General features: G+C 38.3%; 2 protein-coding genes across 5 annotated transcripts; one reads left to right on the forward strand and one right to left on the reverse strand.

The window, feature by feature from the left end:
- Positions 1-458: 458 nt before the first annotated feature.
- On the reverse strand, positions 459-8,689 carry proser1 (proline and serine rich 1). 2 transcript variants are annotated; one of them, XM_046860717.1, is made up of 12 exons: positions 8,555-8,689; positions 8,349-8,414; positions 7,184-7,252; positions 6,990-7,084; positions 6,799-6,892; positions 5,887-5,997; positions 5,706-5,789; positions 5,504-5,582; positions 4,538-4,630; positions 2,541-3,879; positions 2,099-2,240; positions 459-1,952 (listed from the first exon to the last, which is right to left on the reverse strand). In XM_046860717.1, exons 1-12 carry the CDS (start codon positions 8,597-8,599, stop codon positions 1,806-1,808), a joined length of 2,364 nt encoding a protein of 787 aa, XP_046716673.1. In that variant the 5' UTR covers positions 8,600-8,689; the 3' UTR covers positions 459-1,805. The 2 variants fall into 2 exon arrangements, with proteins under 2 accessions (XP_046716673.1, XP_046716674.1); XM_046860718.1 differs by lacking the exon at positions 4,538-4,630.
- A 193-nt stretch (positions 8,690-8,882) lies between these two features.
- Positions 8,883-19,791, forward strand: vps36 (vacuolar protein sorting 36 homolog). 3 transcript variants are annotated; one of them, XM_046860721.1, is made up of 15 exons: positions 8,883-9,019; positions 9,886-9,986; positions 11,604-11,672; positions 11,798-11,868; positions 12,935-13,049; positions 13,221-13,307; positions 14,446-14,532; positions 15,198-15,230; positions 15,323-15,400; positions 16,452-16,586; positions 16,778-16,843; positions 17,352-17,416; positions 17,715-17,799; positions 18,934-19,010; positions 19,100-19,791. In XM_046860721.1, exons 2-15 carry the CDS (start codon positions 9,891-9,893, stop codon positions 19,194-19,196), a joined length of 1,161 nt encoding a protein of 386 aa, XP_046716677.1. In that variant the 5' UTR covers positions 8,883-9,019; positions 9,886-9,890; the 3' UTR covers positions 19,197-19,791. The 3 variants fall into 3 exon arrangements, with proteins under 3 accessions (XP_046716677.1, XP_046716676.1, XP_046716675.1); XM_046860720.1 differs by lacking the exon at positions 8,883-9,019 and adding an exon at positions 9,042-9,163; XM_046860719.1 differs by lacking the exon at positions 8,883-9,019 and having other exon boundaries at positions 9,784-9,986.
- The last annotated feature ends 87 nt before the right edge of the window (positions 19,792-19,878 follow it).

The raw sequence follows: 19,878 nt of genomic DNA on the forward strand, positions 1-19,878 counted from the left end.
AGAATGAAACCTTTTAGCTAAAAAGATTTTCTCATGCTGAGAATTCATTTCTGAGAAATAAAGACTGTAAAACCTATTTTTTACTCTCTGATAAAATAGTGCTATTGGGAATACCTCAAGTGCGTGCCTTGACCTTGGAGAAGTTTCAAAATCTAATCAGTTGCATCTGTTGGTTACAGTAATAAAAGATTAATCCTATAAGCATTTAACCACTAGAGGCATCAGATAAAAGAATCTCGGACTCACTCGTGGACTATAAAATCCCATTTCACGATAAAAAGGCAAATATAACATCTATTATTCTCAAGAAGTGACTGAACACAACGTGAAGTGTCGGTATTTCTTCACGAATAAAGTGAATGTCTTCATGTATTTCAATTCAAATCCAATTAGACATATTGTGTGGTAATGTGTGCAGAACTAATATATAATAAAATGTCAACAGTTGGAGATAAATAGCAGGTGTGTAGAAAAAATTTATTTCATAAAGAATAAAGCAGCCTACACCTACTGTTCTGTCTAGTACAGTATTTGATAGTCATCAACTTCATCTACAATTATGTGTAAATCCAATCCATGACTAGTACATGGAACCCAATTCCTTCTATACAGACATCGGTAAGTTAAAAAACAAAAATAAAAAAGATTTTAAAAATATAACCCAACACACACACACACACACTTAACAGCTGCTTTTGTTTTTCAAGGGTATTTACACATACAGTATTTTACCAATAGAAGAAATTCTTAGTAGAAATTTTGTAGAAATTCTGAGGAAACTATTAAGATCGTCCTCTTCACAGTTCATCCATGGCATGCATTTATCGAATGGTTGGGAGGTTAAAAACCTTTGTTAAACGAAGGAAAGGTTCTACTTCTAAACATAATTTAGAAAAAACAAAACAAAAAGAACACCAGTCAATACTGTAGTATTAATCCCAAACATTTCAGAGATCTCTTCAAATCATTATATCATTGCTTAGTTTAGCTTTCAGACTTCAACAGGATCACTAAGAGAGTTGCAAAGCAACCAAATAATATGGAATTTGTTTACGCCGCCGCGTTCTCTGGTAGCTCGCTGACTCGATAGAGACCGCATTCATTCTGAGCAAGCTCTTAATGTCATTACTGTATTTCATGCACCCTTTCACCCACTCACCCAGCCCAATGAGGTTCTCTCACTCTAAATGCATCCTTTCCACAAAGCTTGTAACAATAGTTCTGTAAAGCTGCTTTGAGACAATGTCTGTTGTGAAAAGCGCTATAGAAATAAACTTGACTAGTTCGTTTTCATATAAAAACTGCCCGATATCATCCGCCATTGTTTAAAATATCTACTGAAGGTAAAACTAAATTCATCGTGAATGACATGTTCATCTTAACAAACAACTTGAATAGTATCCTAGATTTACCTGTAATGAAATTCTTTAAACATTTTCGTCTATTTTCACCTTGGATAACCGTAAAGAGTGAGCTGCACTGCGAGTGTGCAGCTCACAAAACTCGATACAATTACCTTATAGTTTCACTGTACTATTGTACATTTTATATTTCAAGGTGGTTTCAGGGTGGAAGTTTTCTTTTAGAAGAAAACACTAGTTTTCTGTTATCTTTGTTTTTGGATCTGGTTGGCACTTTTCACTTGTTACAGTGTATTTCTTAATACTAAGCGTAATAATTTAATTTGGACTGTAAAATTTGTTATTGCATGCAATGTGAGGGTAATTACATGGGTAATGATGGTGTTTTGAAATGCCCATGATATTAGTGTGGATGTTTAATATCACAGGGCATCATGTAACCGATTATTGCCAGCCCAGCTGTGGGTGCAGACCAGGCTGAAGGGAAAAGGGAGCTCCTGCAGCTGAAGGGGTAAACGGAGATCCTGCAGGGTAGCTGGTGAAGCCATTAGGTTGAGGAGGAAAGCTTTCCAACGCTGATGCAGAATGAGCCTAAACATTAAAATGTGCATATTAGAATAAGACCAATTTTTCATTACACAATATAGAAAATGTTTTGTAAAATTCACATTTGAAAGTCAGAGCTATGCTGAGGAATTTCTGCAGTAAAACGGAGTGATGAAGTGCTGTATAAATACCTGCAGCAAAGCTGACTGTACAGCGGGGTTGTGGAGGCCTGAGAGAGCTGCTGGAGCGGCGCCGGAGGAAAAACCAGGAACTCCGGGTGGAAACGACAGCAATCCTGGGAAGGCAGCACCTCCTGGGGCCTGAAGACCACCACTGAACCCAGAACAAAACCAAAGCTTTCAGACCTCAGACACATACTCTATGGTGAAAAGTATTGGCACACCTGGTTCTTTTTTCAAACTGTTACCACAAAGCTGAGGCACACATTTGTAAAGGATGTCTTTGAGTGTGGTATAATAAACATTTTGCCATGCCACAAGTCATTTCACATTTAAGGGGCTTTTTCACCAATTTGTATCTCATTTTGACTGATTTGTATATTTAACTGTAAAAGAAAAACTAAGACTGGACTAAAGAAAGTTGATTAGAAGGTTAAAACTCACACACACTTACCCTGGCTGGCCCACCAAAGTGGGGTTGAAGTTAGAACTAAATGCGGAGGCGAAGCCTGGAAGCACAGGTGAGGTGGAGGGGACACCGGCCACTGCGGCCACTGCAGCAGCTTGAAGAGGAGCCACTGTGGCCACTGAGGAAGAGGCACATGGAAGCCCCATAAAGGACGAAAGTACAGGACTGCCTGCTGCTGAAGGGCCTGAAGCCCCAAACCCAGGGAAGCCAGGACTCTGTCCTGGGGCCAGGCCTGGGATCATAGAGGTGGCTGTGGTGAGTCCAAGGCCAAAGGGTGATGAAGCCCCAGTGGGGTCACAGTATGCAATGGAAGGCGCTGATTGAGCGGAAGAAACTGAAGAGTGCATGGAGGATTGAGCTCCAGTTAGAGGTGATGATGTGGACAGTGCGGTAAAGGGAGAGATGCCTTGAAATGATGTGGCAGGACTGCCTACAGATTGGGAGACTAGACTGCCCAGGGGAGAGGCTGCGCTATGGCTCCGGCCCAGTGAGCGAGCCAGAACACCAGAGTTGGGCATCACTAGTGAGCTTAGTGAAGGTGTGCCCGACCTGGATGAAGGCCCTTTGAAAGCAGAGGGGACTGGACTGTTACTGCCACTGCCACTGCCTCTACTGTGCTGGACCACTGAGCTTGGGGGCTGGTCGCTATACATTGCAGGGTTACCTGCCCCATTCTGAGATCCACCAGAACATGAATTGGGACTGGATGTACAGGGTGCCATTGAGGTACCTGAAGATAAGGTACCCATTAACTGCATAGGAGTGGAACGTCCAGCTGGTGCTCCTGTAGGTGTATAACTGCGAATGACTGAATTGTTAGAGCATTTTGAATTAGGAGTTGAGTGGGGCTCAGCAGAAGGCAGAAAACCCTTGGAGAAAAGTGCTAGGCTCTGAGAAGTATCAGCTGCCCCCTTAGAAGTAGGAATGCCTGAAGGTGTTCCAGAGCGGGATGTACCATAAGGTGGTGGAGGTATGCCTGGTGTTCCAGAAGGGGTGTGGGATCGGATAACTGAAGGAGTGTTCCTGCCAGAAGATGGTAGGCCAGTGGGAGTTGGGGTGCTATGACCACTGGGGTTGGGTGTAACCTGAGGAGAGCCAGCAAGTAAAGGAGGGCTTCTGATAACAGATGAAGTGGGGCCAGGGCCAGGAGAATGGGTAACAGGACTCTGAGAAGAGACCACGCCAGGGAAAACGGGGGTGACTGGAGTTGTGGGTTGAGCCTGGGAACTGGCGGGGGTAGGAGTCGTCGAACTGGTAGGTGAGATGGTTGAGGTGGCAGAGACACCAGAGGTAGAAATGTGCACATTGGCAGGTCGAGCGTAAGCTGAAATAAACATGAGAAATAGATTACTGGCAAGAACCTGACAACTGAAAATCTATTTGAAGAGTTCTATTGGCGCATGCGTTACATGCAAAGCTTTAAAATAAATGCCATTTCATTAAGAACAGTACACCCCCATTTTCATAAACCACCACCTAAAGCATAGGGCTATAAAAACCTGAAGGCTGAAAAAAGAATGTTAATAGCGAAGTAACTCAGAAAATCAAGGCAGAAAGTGGTTCAAGGTTCAAAGTTTTTGGGTGCTCCATTTTGGGAGCTACACTGCCCCCTTAAGACAATTCGTCTAGTCTCAAAAAGAATCAATGAATGCAAGTACTATGGACACAGGCGGTTAAGCCATTTTAATTAATGCAGAGCAAAAATAAGATCAGCTGTTTAGTGCTATGTGAGCTGTGTAGACATGTAGCACCTTAAACACTATTAAAATCACAGCAAAAACAAAAAGAAATGCACTCTTGCTAAATATATATATATATTTTTTTTCTTTGTAGATCTATTAAAAAAAGCATGCTGAGTGCAAAAAAGCAAAGACTGTGTGCTAGAAAAGGGTAGGTGCAGTTAGCCCAGGTGCAGTTAGGAAAGGGCAGGTTAGCATGTCGTTGAGCGGCGGTAATTGCAGTAGAATCAGCAGTTATCCTACCTGCTGACTTTGGAGTGGCAGTGTAGGGAGGAGGGGGCACATTTGCTGTGATGACCCCTCCTACTGACATCAGGCCTGCATTGTTGTATGCACCTGAGCATGGGAACAGAACCTACTGGATTCTGGGTACACCACTCTAAGATATCATCTTGCCACCATGTTTAATGCATTCAGAACAGCTCTACTGTCATTTACTACGTCACTTCTCACATCCTCTCCAATCAGAATTCTTTAAATCTGATTTATGATCAACTGTAGGACTGTCAATCTCTCTTTGGAACAACTGCTCCTTGTTTTCCTATCTATATATTTTACTTACATTTACTTAATGAAAGAAGTCAGTGACATTTTTCCTCCTGCTTCATTCGAACACAATTATTCTCATGCTTTCACTCTCATATGGATTTGACCACATATTTATGTAGCAGTACAGTAAATTTCTTAGTTGGAAGCAATCTATCCAAGGTTTTTGCAGGTTTCACCAAGTCAAATGTAAGTCTTTTTAAGAATTAAATTTAAGATCTAGATCACGAAATCAAAAAGCACGCACAAATACGTTTTTAACAACTCGCCTTAATTAATTTCCCCCCCAAGTATCACTAAACAATTCAGGATTCACGGCAATAACAGAAAGCTAATTGGCTGTTACACGTGGGTCTCGTTTGAAGCCGTAATACAGCGAATTTTACTTACACTAGGAAACACCAAGAAAACAAAACTAAAATTTAAAAATGTCTAAAGTGCTGCGAAAGCATTTCAATAAGCATTAGAGGCAGCGCTACATGGACATCAGAAAATTAACCTGTTTACAATTATTTAAGCGAATTTTAGACTTTTAAAGGCCTAAAATTTTTATTTTTACATTTTGACTTGGTCAGACTCTGCAGAAATCCTTTCTCTCTCTATGCAAGGCCACATCTCTCTCTTACTATGTGTTAGCAAATACTATTATAGGGAATAACTTACTTGGTGCAATGGTGGCATGCGGCCTGCAGGGAGGAATCGGGTAAGGTATAGGCCTGTGTGGGTTGTAGGTCGATGGGGACTGTTGAAAGTCAAAACAACAGTTTACAAATCATGTTTCATCCTGTTTTCCAGGCAATTAAAGAAACAACAAAATAACATAACTAATTTAAAAAAAAAAAAAAAGCTGAATGAAGAGACTCACAGGTTTGCAGGGTCCGATGATGCGGTTTGCAATCCCTTTCCCTTCATTACTCGCTTCCTCTCCTTCTTTTCTAGGGGGCAATCCCTGTAAAGTTGTATGGTTGAATACATGGGTTTTTGTTCATACAAACTACACAATCCAACAGCTTGAGAGGTCTAAAGTTGCAGAAAGTAGTACTCACAGGGAAGGTTCCGGTGACCTGGCTGGGTTTGCCTTTAGGATAAGGGTTCCCAGGAATCATGCCACAAGAGGACATTATTGCCACTGGGGCTTTACATCCCACTTTGCACACCTGCACAGGGTTTCACACACTACATGAACTCAGTGTATACTGTAGGCTCACAGTTTTGATGCACAGTTAGTTATTAGTCTATGAACAACTTTAAAAAAATTAAGAAAAAAAAAAAAGAATATAACACTTTATAAACAAAAGTATTGGGTCACCTGACCTTTCCTGCTATATGTGGTTCTTTTCCAAACTGTTACCACTAAGCTGGAGGCACACAATTGTACGGGACGTTTTTGGTTGCGCAATAATAACATTTTAAATTTACTTTAACTTAGAAACCCAACCCTGTTCCAGCATGGCAATGCCCCTGTGCACAAAGTGAGCTCCATGAAGATCTGGTTTACATGGTTTGAAAAGGCAGATCTTGAGTGGCCTGCTATAGAGCTCTGATCTCAACCCTACAACACCTTTGGGATAAATTGGAATGCTGCCTGCACCCCAGGCCTCCTCACATACATCATTACTTGACTTTACTAACACCCTTGTGGCTGATGAACACAAATGTCCACAAGCACATTCGAAAATCTAGTGGAACATCTTCCAAAAAGAGTGGAGGGAATTAGAGGAGCAAATTCGGACTAAAGGTGGAATGCGATGCTCAAAAAGCACATACCAAACTTATAACCAGGTGTCTGCAAACTTTTGACAATATAGTGTATTTTCTTTCAGACTCTCTGCCTTTAACCCTGAGAAAAGCATTGCAGCTTAGACTGCAGTAGCTACGGTATTTCCAGGAAATATGTCGAGAAGAAACGAAAACCACAAACCTTACAGCATTACGTTTTAGCAGAAGGCACATTTTACCTGCTCAAGAATACGTCGTGCACGTTTCTTTTCTGCCAAGTGTGTGCGGAACTGCTCCTCAACTGGCAAGTAATTATGGGCGTCGGAAATATTCCTGTCATGGAGAGGGTACTGCTTTAAACCAGATCATTTCATTCCACAACACGTGCAAAGAACATTTTTTACGTATTTTTTGGTGTTAAATCGCTTACAGAGCTATCAGCTCCAGCACCATGAGCTTGTCTTTCGAAAAAGTGAACGTGTTCAAGATGTTTGCGACCTTGGTTGTCGGGATCGCCACCATTTTCTGCAAACAAGAAAAATGAACACCAGGTATCAGGAATCGCTGCCATTGCATTGACATCTCGCACCTGCACGGTGCCTCGTAACCGAGGGTTGAACTTACATGCTGGAATGCTTTCACTGCCTTCACCTGAGGCTCTGCCCAGGAGAAGTATTTCAGAATGTCGATCACCTAAAGACAGATAAGTCATCAGCTATCAGTACTGGTTTCACAACAAATCGTAAGCACTATAGCAGTGGGGTCAAACTAAATCATAAAGGGGGTCATGATTAAATACTGGGTCTAAGTTTAGGGCCAAATACAAATAATTTAATGAGCAACAAGACAGACAGCATACAGAATAAGGTGTGAAATTTAAACAGCCTATAGAAGTAGTACATTCCGCTCATATGCACATTTGCCAGAACGAGATGGTTGGCATTGTTTCTTGGCTGTTTATTATTGTTCGGAGTTCGGTTCTGTGCTGTGGAGACTGTTTCTATAGAGTAAGAGTGTGCATCGGTGAGACGACTCCGGTGTGTGTGTGCCACTGTTCATCTTCATAAAAAAAAAATAATAATAAAATAAAAAGGGCAGCTGGAGATGAAGCATCATTTCAGGGATAAAGAGTAGAAACTGTGCAGTGCCCACAGGGTCAACCTTTGCCAGTTATAACAGATGTTATTACCTCACCAAATGGATATATATAATGGATCTGCAGAATGTTTAAGTTGTGACAAGTCTGCAGAATCACTTTACACAGTAATTCCATTTCAGGAGGGTTTAGACTCTAAAAAAGTTTCAAGTTTTTCCCCGTTCTAACCCCCTGCCCCAATTAGCACCCTGAACCTTTTCTAATTTTGTATGGCTTGAATACACAGAATTAGGACGGGTCGCAAACCTTAATAATATCAGTCATTTTTAAATATTCAAAACGTCCTTCTCCTCATACAGGTACGTATGTACAAGTGGGAATAATACAAAAAAATTAATATTTAAAAATTCTGTTCAGATTCTATAAAAGGTAAAATTTGAAATAGGACATCCTACAGCACTGTGGTGACTGCAGACAGGCACCAATAAGGACCACAAGACAGCAGGTGCACCATTTGAATCAGAACATAAACAAGACTTTCTTTGGCTATGTTCATGACGAAAGCCAGGTTTAGTTATCCAATTATAAAACTAAATAAGATGCTTAAGATTAATCTTTTTCTAAAAACCTGAAGACTAAACCATGGGAGAGAAACTGGAGGGAACACAGTGCAGAGATGATCCATAGCTGTACCTGTTCACTGGAGAAGTATCCATGCACCTGCTCTATTGCTTTAATCCTCTGATCAGTCAAAACACACTAAAAAAAAAAGAAACACACCTGGTCAAAATAAATCATTTATCTATAATGAAAAGTGAGAACGATGTGGCAGGTTTTACGCATTAGGCATTCTGTATCAGATTCAAGAAAGCAGCGTTAATCATAGCATGTTTTCTTACCTTTCTGATTTCATCCAAAACTATGTCAAAGGATTTCTTATCCATTTTAAAGTAGCTTCTTAAATCACCAGCTGGAGTTTTAGAGCTTCGAGATTTATTATTCAGTGAATGAAAATTAGATTTTGGTTCTGCTATTGCATTTTTAGCAGCGTTTAATAGAAATCAAAAGAGAGATATTATTACAATATGAATTCATTCATATATTTCATGTGGGGAATAATTAAAATACTAAGCCAATTAGGTCAGCAGGTTCATTTTGGCAGAACAACCGTTTGTTTTGCTAGCTGGCTTGGCAGCTAGCTGCTTATTGATTTTGCTGCTTGGCGGACTGGCGTGAGACCATGTTGCACTGCGCGTCAAACCAAAACCCCTATATCGTGGTTCTCTTCTTCGAATAGAATTGCAGGGACGTCGCGGGACGCATCTATGCTACCGCGAGATCAAACACGCGTACTTTCCACGCTGGTTTGTTTCCTGTCTGTTGTTAGCCGCGCTAGCTGTCTTGCCTCTCGCTCGCAGGTCCGAGTGCGCCCCGACTTCCGGCTTTAGGACCCCTTTCCGGCAGTTAACCGCACGCACGCACCGCACGCACACACCGCGGGTGTAAATGTACGGCGATTTAAAGCTGCTCACATGTATATCAAATAATTTTTGAGCATTTTTTTAGCATTTGAATTATGTATGAGCTCGTAAAGATTTGTAGAATCACAATAACACGAATGGGATCAATATATATTATACACACGCACTGGGTTGTGCACCATCCTGGGTGTAAACATTGTTTAGCTATAATCTTAATGTATATATCTGATTAAGTATTTATAATATAAAAAAAAACTGATTTGTGTGACATGTATGAATAACAAAACAAAAATATAATCTATATTGTACACAGGCACTTAGTTGGGCACCCTTCCCGAAGCAAGCATTTCCTTGTTACCAAAGTTTACGTTGGAAATGTATTCATCCTAATTTACAACTCGAAATAAGTATTTATCTTTAAAAAAAAAAAAAAGATTGACTCATCGCAACCTTAAAATATATATAATGTATATTGTACACAGGCACTGTGTTGGGCACCAAGTCAACGTTTGACAAATAAAAAAACACGGAGAAAATGTATTAATAGTAATTTATATCTCAGATTAAGTATTTATAATTGGATTGGATTGATTTGTGTTAAAGGTATATAAAAAATTAACTATATGTATATTATACACAGGCACTGAGTTGGGCACCATACCGGAAGTAAACATTTGCTAGCCTACTTCATGTAAGAATGTGTTCGTCCTAATATATTTATCTCGTTATTATTACGTATTCATATTTAGAAAAAATGGACCGATTCGTGTGGACCAACGGACTCCTTGAGATGAATGAAACTTTAGTAATCCAGCAGAGGAGTGTCAGAATATATGACGGAGACGACAAGGTATATAACTTTGCACTTCAGAGCAGCTAGTCTGGAACAGAGGAACGAGCTAAATCCCAAATCACACTTTCTTTTCGTGGTAGGGCGCTACAAAGGGCGTTTATAACAATTGCGTCTATTTGCTTTGTAGTGCACTAGAAAGCGATATGCGTCCTATTTGCGATTCCGCCATTTCCCTAGGTATAGAAATAGGGTGACTAATGTTGAGTAGTGACAGTTAAATTAATTTGTGGAGTAATTAATAAATTTACAATTTAATTAAATAATTTGCCTGTTACTATGCATAATCTGTATGTTTTCTCAAAATGACAAGGCAAAGTCTTAGTCCACCATTAGATTTGTTTGAGCAGTGGCATAAGGACCATACACAATTAACAACAACATCAGAAAAACAGATTCTATAGACTAAAGTTGCATTATTTAGTGTCATCTCTTACACTTGAGCAATATCAGGAGCCTAAAATGAAACATAATTATTGCCATGGTTTGCACAGCTGTAAAAAAAAAAAAAATTTCACCACATGCTGTATGAGCTGAATTGATTGGAACTTGCTGATGAGACTAACTTTTTAAATGCCAAAGATCACTAAATTAGACACACCAAATCATACTTTTGCATCAGCAATGAGACCTTTAAAAGGAAATCAGAAAAAAACTGGATGTATTCACGTTGTTTTGAAGAATCAAAAAATGGATCAGAAGAAAAAGACATTTAAAAAAAATCTGATAAGAAGTGTTTCAGAAATTCTTTTTTCCAGTAAAGACTTGGCTTAACATCGGGTAACTACCTCATGACAGTCCGAAGAAGCTTGACCTGGAAAGGTCGTTATGGTATCAGCCAAGAACCCACATTTTAAAAGGGAAACAATGTTAAAGGGCTAAAATATGCAAATGCTCACAAATACTGAAATGAAATCAGCAGGATAGAGTAATATGGAGGGATAAATCCAAGTTTTTTGGTCTATTCGTAGCCAATATGTGAGAAAAAGTTTTGAAAGAAATGGAAGAGTGAGTACTTGTGGCCTGCAATGAAACATGGGGGAGAATCTGTCCTGATTTTGGGGGCTGCATTTCTACTAGTGGTGTTGGCGATATTACCCAAATTGATGGGATCATAAAGGAAAAGTACAGACAGGTTTTATTTCATCATGCCTTTCCTTCTGGAAAGCAGGATAACAGCATGATAACGATCCCAAGCAGTGAAATCATATTTACAGAGAAAAACAGCTGATAAAACACTCATAGTTCATGACAATCACGAACTGGCCTTTACAGTGTCCAGACCTAAAAACTAGTTAATATAGGATCATCTGGAAATAAAAAAGAAATTTAAAGACAACCTGAATTCTTAAACAAACCTTGTCTCCAAAAAAAAAAAAAAACCCGAGTTCAAGATGTGCTTAGTGCAAACAGAGATCACAATAAATACAGACTTTTGCCTGAAAAAGACATTTTGTTCTGAAAATTATTAGGTTTTTGTACATATTTCCTGTATTTTCAGATTGTATCTCAAAAAGACCGAAAAATAAATATGGATGAGCATTAGAACTTTGCTAAAATGACAAAGCAGATGTCGGTCTAATGTCAGGGATATGATATCGGTGTATTGTTTTGCAGGTGAAACTTGATGTAGGCGTGGTCCTCTTGAGCACACATCGATTAATCTGGAGGGATCAAAAAAACCATGTGAGACAATCTCCAGTGACATTTCTTACATTTAAAAATAAAAAATGATCTTCATTATGTTATATGCAAATGTGAACCGATTGTAGTCACACTTTCACGTCTCTCCACTGTGTTTGAATATGTAGGAGTGCTGTATATGTATACCGTTGTCTCAGATCATATTCTTCGAGGAGCAGGCTGCAGGAATTGGAAAGAGGTATGTATGATTTAATATGTCATAAAATTATATATACAGTGCTTCAACATCTGCACAATATTCTTAATATTTTTTTGTAAAAATGTAATAAAAGGTACTTTTAAAAAAAAATGTATTACTTTCCTTTACATAGCAGATGTTTTACAAGACACAATAATATCCAATTTTACCAGAATAAACCAGTTCAAACATTTACACACTCTTCATTTGGAACTGTGTGGTGATGGTACCTGGATAATTAATGACTGTTTTTATGGTTTATAATTTTTATTAGTTCCTGTTTGGTCCTGAGCAGTTCAACTGTCCATTCTTCTAAAAAAAAAAAAAAAAAACCACAAAACAACAACAACTCCTGGAACTGCTAATTATTTGGGGTTTTTTTTAGCATCTTTTGTGTGTTTGATATCTTGAGTGGCTATATGGTTTTGAAATCATCTTTTCACACGTTGGAGACTTTTAACTGAGGGACTCATCCACAACTTTTAGGAGGAAGATTTATTGCAGGAAGGTGACATGATGATCGGTGTCATTTGTATTTCTTTTTGAGAAATGTACCTTTTCCTCAAATAACATACAGCTAGTCCCCGACTTAAGATGGAGATGACCCCATCCCAACGTAACTTGAAAAATATCATAGTCCACCCAGAAGTCTTAAAGAATGTTGATCAGTATAGGGTAATATTAATGTAGTTTGTTCATTTAACAAATTACAGAACACAATTTAGCAAAACACAACAGTATCGTACTGTATAAAATATACGGTATATATGTATGTGGCAGCAGGCGCATGGACGAGCGCCGGTTCACGAATCGAGGGCGGAGCATACTCTTCTCCGTTTGAATGCCGCAAAACATTTTTGCGATTTTGACGTAACGATATCGTCATCATAATAACAAAGCAGAACCATCGTTACTCGGGGGTCCATCTGTAATAACAACTTACACCCATCAAGCAATTCATTAACAACTATAACACAACATAAAGACAGTCATTGTTCATCCAGGTAACAACACACAGTATTTAGAATCAATGATTTTTTATGATTATGTATTTCTATTCTTTTAGTGCCAAGATTGTCATTCACCTGCATCCTTCTCCTGCTAATAAGGAGCCGGGGCCATACCAGAACAGCAAGTTTTCCTTCATTAAATTATCCTTTAAGGAACATGGGCAAATTGAGGTATGTGACTTAAGTGATTTATGTACAAAGACAAAAAACCCTCTATTTATACCAACCTTTGAATCTAAAAGTTTCATGTTGAATCTAAATGTTGTATAATGCACAAGTCAATTATTCCGTTTCGTTTACAGCATGTGACGTAGATGTTTAGTAATGTTGAACTGTGTGCAGTTTTACAGACGTCTGACAGAGGAAATGACTCAGAGGAGGTGGGAGAATATGCCAGTATCGCAGCCCATTACCACAGCAGGACTCAAGGTCTGCCTGAAGCTTTCCTACCTGTGAAATTATTAAGAATTTAGAGAAAAGAAAAAGAAAGATGCCTCTCATTTCAAGTTATGCCGCTTCCTCATTTTATTTCTTTGCCTCCTTCTTGAGAGAAAAAAACATGTAATGAAAGTAAAAAAAAAAAGTATTTGAGAAGGAACTTATTTCCCGCATGAGAAAGTGAATTCGCCGGTTGGTGACATAGTTCTTAGTTGTATTATTTATTTTAAATAAGAACAATTATTTTGTATATTTATTGTTCTTCATATGGTGTAATTTGCTTCAGGAAGGTGAAACTTTTAGACTGTAAGCTAACATTAAATACTATAACAAATGATCACTCTTCAAAAGGGAATCCTCACTTTTGAAGACTCCTGTGTTTTCCTTGATTCCTTTAAATGCATTCGATAAAGGAATATGGTGTGTGGGTGTCTTGGTGGGTCCATATATTGTCACATGCAATAATGTGCATATTATAATATTATTATGCATATCATATGATTTGATTGCATATACATTGAAAATATTACTCTCTATAAATGCAGAATCAGTGGGAGCTTCATATGAATCGCTTCATAGAAAAGATTCAAACAAAAGTCCAGGAAATTGGCAAAGGTGGAAGTGGTCTTTTTTTTAGTAAAAACATTCAAATAAAACACCATGCAGATCGCAAAAGACAATACAGTGGAAATAAGCTGAACATTAAAAACTTTTTTCTGTGTGGCTAGCTATCAAATGATCCATGTTACAGTACTGGTTCATGGTCCAGTGGTTAGGGACCCCCTGTACTAGAGGTCTAGGAAGCACACAATGATTCAGTGTTTAATAATGCCTCTAGGTGGCACTATTTAAATATGTTAACTGATTGACAGATCTTTTTTTGTACTGTACTTTTATCGTTGTTCTTCTAAACTTGTGATATGACTGTATTCTACGCTTTGTTTGCACCATGTAGTATAATAGATAGAACAATGAGGAATTACTGCTAGCCTTACCCTTTCCTTCCTTTCCTTTGTTTTGTTTTTTTTGACAGGGTGATAGTGTTAATGTTGTTTTGATGGTGTGTGACTGCGTGAGAGCAAGAAAGCCTTATACACACACACACCCCCCATCTTTTGTGCTTCTGCAGACAGGAAAAACACGTGCAGTCGGGATTGTTGGCATCGAGCGGAAGCTGGAGGAGAAAAGGAAAGAGACGGATAAAAATATTTCAGAGGTGAGACAGCAATAGATCTGTGAGAAACCTAGCTGGACAGAATGAATTAAGGATGAAGATTATAGCAGTGGTGTGGAGTGGGCATCTTAATAGATTTGTGTCTTAACTCTCCATTGCAGGACGATTGTATCCCTTTCTGATTTGCAACTTTTTTAATGTTGTTATAGAGCACAAGCCTGTTTGTGTGTCTGTGTGACGCCATGCAGTGGGACTTAAAAGGCTTCCTGTCCTGGCTAAAAGTAGAGATAAGCGCTCACCCAGCGAGGAGCCAAATTAAAACACTGCTCACTCATTTCACTGTCAAGTCCCTCCCTCTTTTAGACAGGGAACTTTAAAATAGGTAATAGAGCATTAAAATAAAACGAATATGTATAAATCATATTCTCTTCCATTTTTTTTATGTGAAACAAATGTCATGTATTAGTGATGTAAGCTGACTGGCTTGCTTTCCTTATACATTCCATTTTTAATGATTTTTAATGCGTTAAATAAATAAACCGCAGCCTTTTTATTTCCTGTTCTAAAAGCATTAATAATACATGTATATTTAGCATTTTTGGTGTATTTGGGATGTACATTATGTATCTATTTAGCTCCAGTGTAGGCTGCTGTTAGTTGATAACCTGTTCTAATCCTCCGTTCCTCCTCACTTTGTCTCCCATCAGGCATTTGAAGATCTCAACAAGCTTATGGTGAAGGTCAGTCACTTTGCCCTCATGCTTTATTACTAGATTCTGTTGGTACAATGTCTCATCATAGTGCGCTGCCTTCGTTTTTTTTTCTCCATCAGGCGAAGGAGATGGTGGAGCTTTCCAGATCCATCGCCAACAAAATCAAAGACAAACAGGGGGACATCACTGAGGACGAGGTGAGGCAGGAGATGTAACTATAGCATATAACAATAGAATGGCAAACAACACAGTGTTTATTTTAATATATTCACCAATAAGAACACAACATAGCATTCGTAAGTATATATGCATCAACATTGTTTTGCCCCTGACATTGTGGATGTTTCATTGATCAGGCATAACATTATGACATTATATCAGTTTTGACCGGTGAAGTAAAAAAACACTGATTATCTCTTCATCATGGCACCTGTAAGTGGGTGGGATTTATTAGGCAGCAAGTAAACATTTTATCCTCAAAGTTGACGTGTTAAAAGCAGGAAAAACAGGCAAGCGTCAGGATTTGAGCGAGTTTGACAAGGGCCAAATTGTGACGTCTAGACGACTGGGTCAGAGCATCTCCAAAGGAGGAACATTGGTGTACTAGCAACAGGGTAATGGGCAGCCCAGGTTCAACAGACGAGCTTCCGTAGCTCAATATTAGGCGGGTGGTTATAATGGTATTCCTGATCAGTGTATTCTGAATTCAGTATGTTCAAACAATTGAATTTATATTCATTAAGTGACATTTTAGACACAATATGGTTTTATGATAGACACAATAATGTGAGAATAACACAATATTAGGCAGGTGCTTATAATGTTATGCCTGATCGGTGTATAGACTGAGGTAATATTTCAAAATGTGGATGTATTTTCTACAAATGCACAAAATAATCAAAAGGTTGGATATGAGCTGTCTCTTAAAAGCAGCGTTAAATGCATAGTATGAAGCATGCGAAACATTTTTAATACCTAAACATGGTAAGGTTTGTAGGACCCGTGCAAGCCCCTCTTTTACATAATGAAAATCGTTGAAACATTCCTTTTCGAATGACATGTAGATATGGAGAGTGGAATTATGAGGAATTATGTTAATGACTGTCAATTTGTTTAATTGTTGTTGGGGTTTATTTTCTGGAATCAGAAAGTGACTATTTGGGGAAATAAAAGTTGTAAAACAGTCCCCCATATGATTTCAATGATGTCAATGTTACAGTGGCTAATTGTACCTTTTGCCTTTTGTAGACTATCCGCTTCAAATCGTATTTATTGAGCATGGGCATCGCCAACCCCGTAACCAGGGAAACCCACGGCTCAGGCACACATTACCACATGCAGCTTGCTAAACAGCTGGGAAACATACTGCAGGCACCACTGGAGGTATGGCTATATGTTAATGTCCATGGGTTTATAAGAGATATGTGAATACAAGTCTTTTCGTTTATGCATTTATTTAGCATTTATTCTAATTTAGGATTACCCGATCAGAAATCTGCAGTTCAGTTTAATTGTTAATTTAAATTCTTTTAGTGTGCGCTTTGTGATCCTTACAATGCTGCTGATCTCAACAGGAGCGAGGAGGTATGATGGCCCTCACAGAGGTCTACTGTTTGGTGAACCGAGCACGAGGGATGGAGGTAAACTAGCATATTTTTCATGTTACACACAAGTACACATAACACATTTTGTTCATTATACATGTGCATCAATGAGCCTTGGCCAGCCATGACCCTGTCGCTGGGTTCACTATTGTTCCTTACTTAGACCACTTTTAAAAAAATAATACCACTGCTGACCGGGAAAATCCCACAAGAGCTGCAGAAACTCGCTCAAATCCTTACGCTTGCCCATTTTTCCTGCTTCTAACACATCAACTTTGAGGACAAAATGTTCACTTACTGAATAATATATCCCACCTACTAACAGGTGCCATGGTGAAGAGATAATTAGTGTATTATTAGTGTATAATGTCATAATGTTATGCCTGGTTGGTGTAAATGTATATTCAAATGATGGGCAAGCACCCAAAGAAAGGTGGAACAGAATTTGTACTTGTTTCCTGCTGGTAGCAAACATAAAAAGCTTAAATATATTTGCGCTGTAGCGAGACATTAAAATGGATTAATCTTTTTTTTTCAACTATAGCTTCTTTCTCCTGAGGACATGGTCAATGCTTGCAAATTGTTTGAGTCTCTGAAACTCCCTCTCAGGTGAGTATATGTGTGCATGAGACTGTGTGTGTATGTAAGCAAGGGGATGCAAGCTAAAGGAGAAATCTGCAGCCACTTCCTGTCTGACTTCCTGTTTTTAGAGGCCTCTTTGCTTTCCATCTTTTAAAAGAAAACAACTGTTCACATTCCCAATCCCTCTAATATTACCGACCTAAATTGAGACACGGTGTATTGGTTGGATACCGCTTCAAGGAGCTTGGCCTAATTTTCTTTTAATTATTGCCGTACTTGTGGTTCTTAGTGGAAGTCAGTTCATTAATGTTTATCTTGCTCTCAGGTTGCGAGTGTTTGACAGCGGCGTAATGGTGGTTCAGCTTCAATCTCACAGCGAAGAAAAGATGATTGCATCTGCTATCGATAATGTGAGTGTTGAGCTTCCGTCACACTTTCCCTGTTAAATCACTTAGAGCTAGCGATACATACTATACATCATGTTTAATTGGGGGTTTGGGAGAGCGGAACTTGGAGCTACGAGTCAGCCACAGCCATGTGCTGACAACTTCTCCATCGTTCTCCCAGCAGCTGTGTGGAAATGAGGCCCTCAGTCCACTTAGAGTTAGCATCTAAGGAAACCATGTACTCGAGTTAAAGTAGAAATACAGTAGGTAAACTATAACTCCAGTAAAAGTAAAAGTGCTCCATTTAAACTTTCACTTGAGTCAAAGTACAAAATTAGTTGCCTTTAAATGTACTTAAGTATCCAACATACTGTGAATGTTACTCTCAGCACACATCTATTAATAGAATGATATTATTGAGTCAAACACTGATTGATATCTATTAAAATTATTATGAGCCCCGAACCTTCTTTTCAATGACTAAAAAAAGAAAAAAAAACGCACAAATAAGGCCACAGGTGTTGTAGCGAGTTCGAGTCAGGAGTTTCTTAGATCGTTTATTCCTCTCAAAATGTTCTGCTTGCTGTTGAACTGTATGTTGGTGATAATTAGATACCACAAAGTGCCAATCAAAACAAGTTCAAAATTGGTGGCTTGCTGCGAGATTGACCAGTTACATTTTTATTCACACATAAAAAGGAACGACTGTAAGAGTAAGATATTTGAAATGTATATAAATGTGTATTATACTATATGAAATGTAGTGAAGTTAAAGAAATTCTCCCCAAATGGAAAATACTTTAGTAAAGTACATATGCGTGAAAAATCTTCACTTATTTTTTTTTATTTACAATAATGAATTAAATTTTTACTGTTACTGTCCACCACTTAAGACATAAGACTTTTAATTCATTGCTTATTTAAAAAGTCTCATTAGACAGCACTTGTTACCCTTAAGTATTGGATCGAATATAAACATAGATTATATTGATTATAATTATATACATAGATCATAGATTGATATATTTAACAAATACAATAGATAAATGAATGAATATGATATGAATAATATGAACATAAATAAACAGTACATAAAAAGGGGATTATATACAATGAGTACAATTACAATATTGAATTAGCATTGTTCCTGTTTCACAGGTGTCTGAAAAGGGATCCTTGACAGCGGAGGAGTTTGCCAAACTATTGGGACTGTCTGTTCTCCTTTCTAAAGAGAGGTACTGCTTGATTTACATGTTTTGTATACTACATAAATATATATTGGTTGTAACATCGTCATAGCTCTCAATACCTTCTTTTCTTCCAGACTGCTGCTGGCAGAGAAAATGGGGCACCTATGCAGAGACGACTCTGTGGAAGGCCTGCGCTTTTATCCCAACCTGTTCTCTGATCATCAGGAATAGCCGATTTTTTTCTACTGGACTTATTTGATTCTACTGGACTTGATTCTGATTTTACTGTATTTCTTTATACACAGGAAAAGGTTTAAAGGAGCCATGATTTTTTCACTACATTGCTTCAAAAAGCTGTATGAAATGTAACTGTAAAACTGAGTTAGGTACTAAAGTCCTGTCACTTAACAGTCATTATAAACCCCTGATCAGCAAAGCCATGACTAAGAGCCTCACAAATGAACCAAAGCCATGTATAAGTTTCAGCTTTGGACCTTTAGAAGTTTCAATCGATAATAAATAAATGGTTACTTCTTTATAATGTTGTCGCACATGCGCAGGTTATACAGTTAAACAGTTTATGAAGACCCGGTGATCACACTCACGTGAAATTTAAACATCCTACTCATGACTCCCCCCTTCTTTACTGTTAATCTCCAGTCTTACCACTTTCCACTAGAGTTATCTGTAAGTAAATCTTAAAGCTACAGCAAAGAAAATATTCTAGACAAATGTGTGCTTCCGACTTTGTTCCAACAGTTTGGGAAAAAACTGCAAGTTTAACCTTAGATTTCTGTATTACATAAATAAAGTTCTATTTCTTCCAGTGTGTGATTTTTGGGCTAAACATTTTGATTGACCTTGTGATCATCCAAATATATATATATATATATATATATATATATATATATAT

Source organism: Silurus meridionalis, chromosome 11 (assembly GCF_014805685.1).
Source record: "Silurus meridionalis isolate SWU-2019-XX chromosome 11, ASM1480568v1, whole genome shotgun sequence".
Taxonomy (NCBI): domain Eukaryota; kingdom Metazoa; phylum Chordata; class Actinopteri; order Siluriformes; family Siluridae; genus Silurus; species Silurus meridionalis.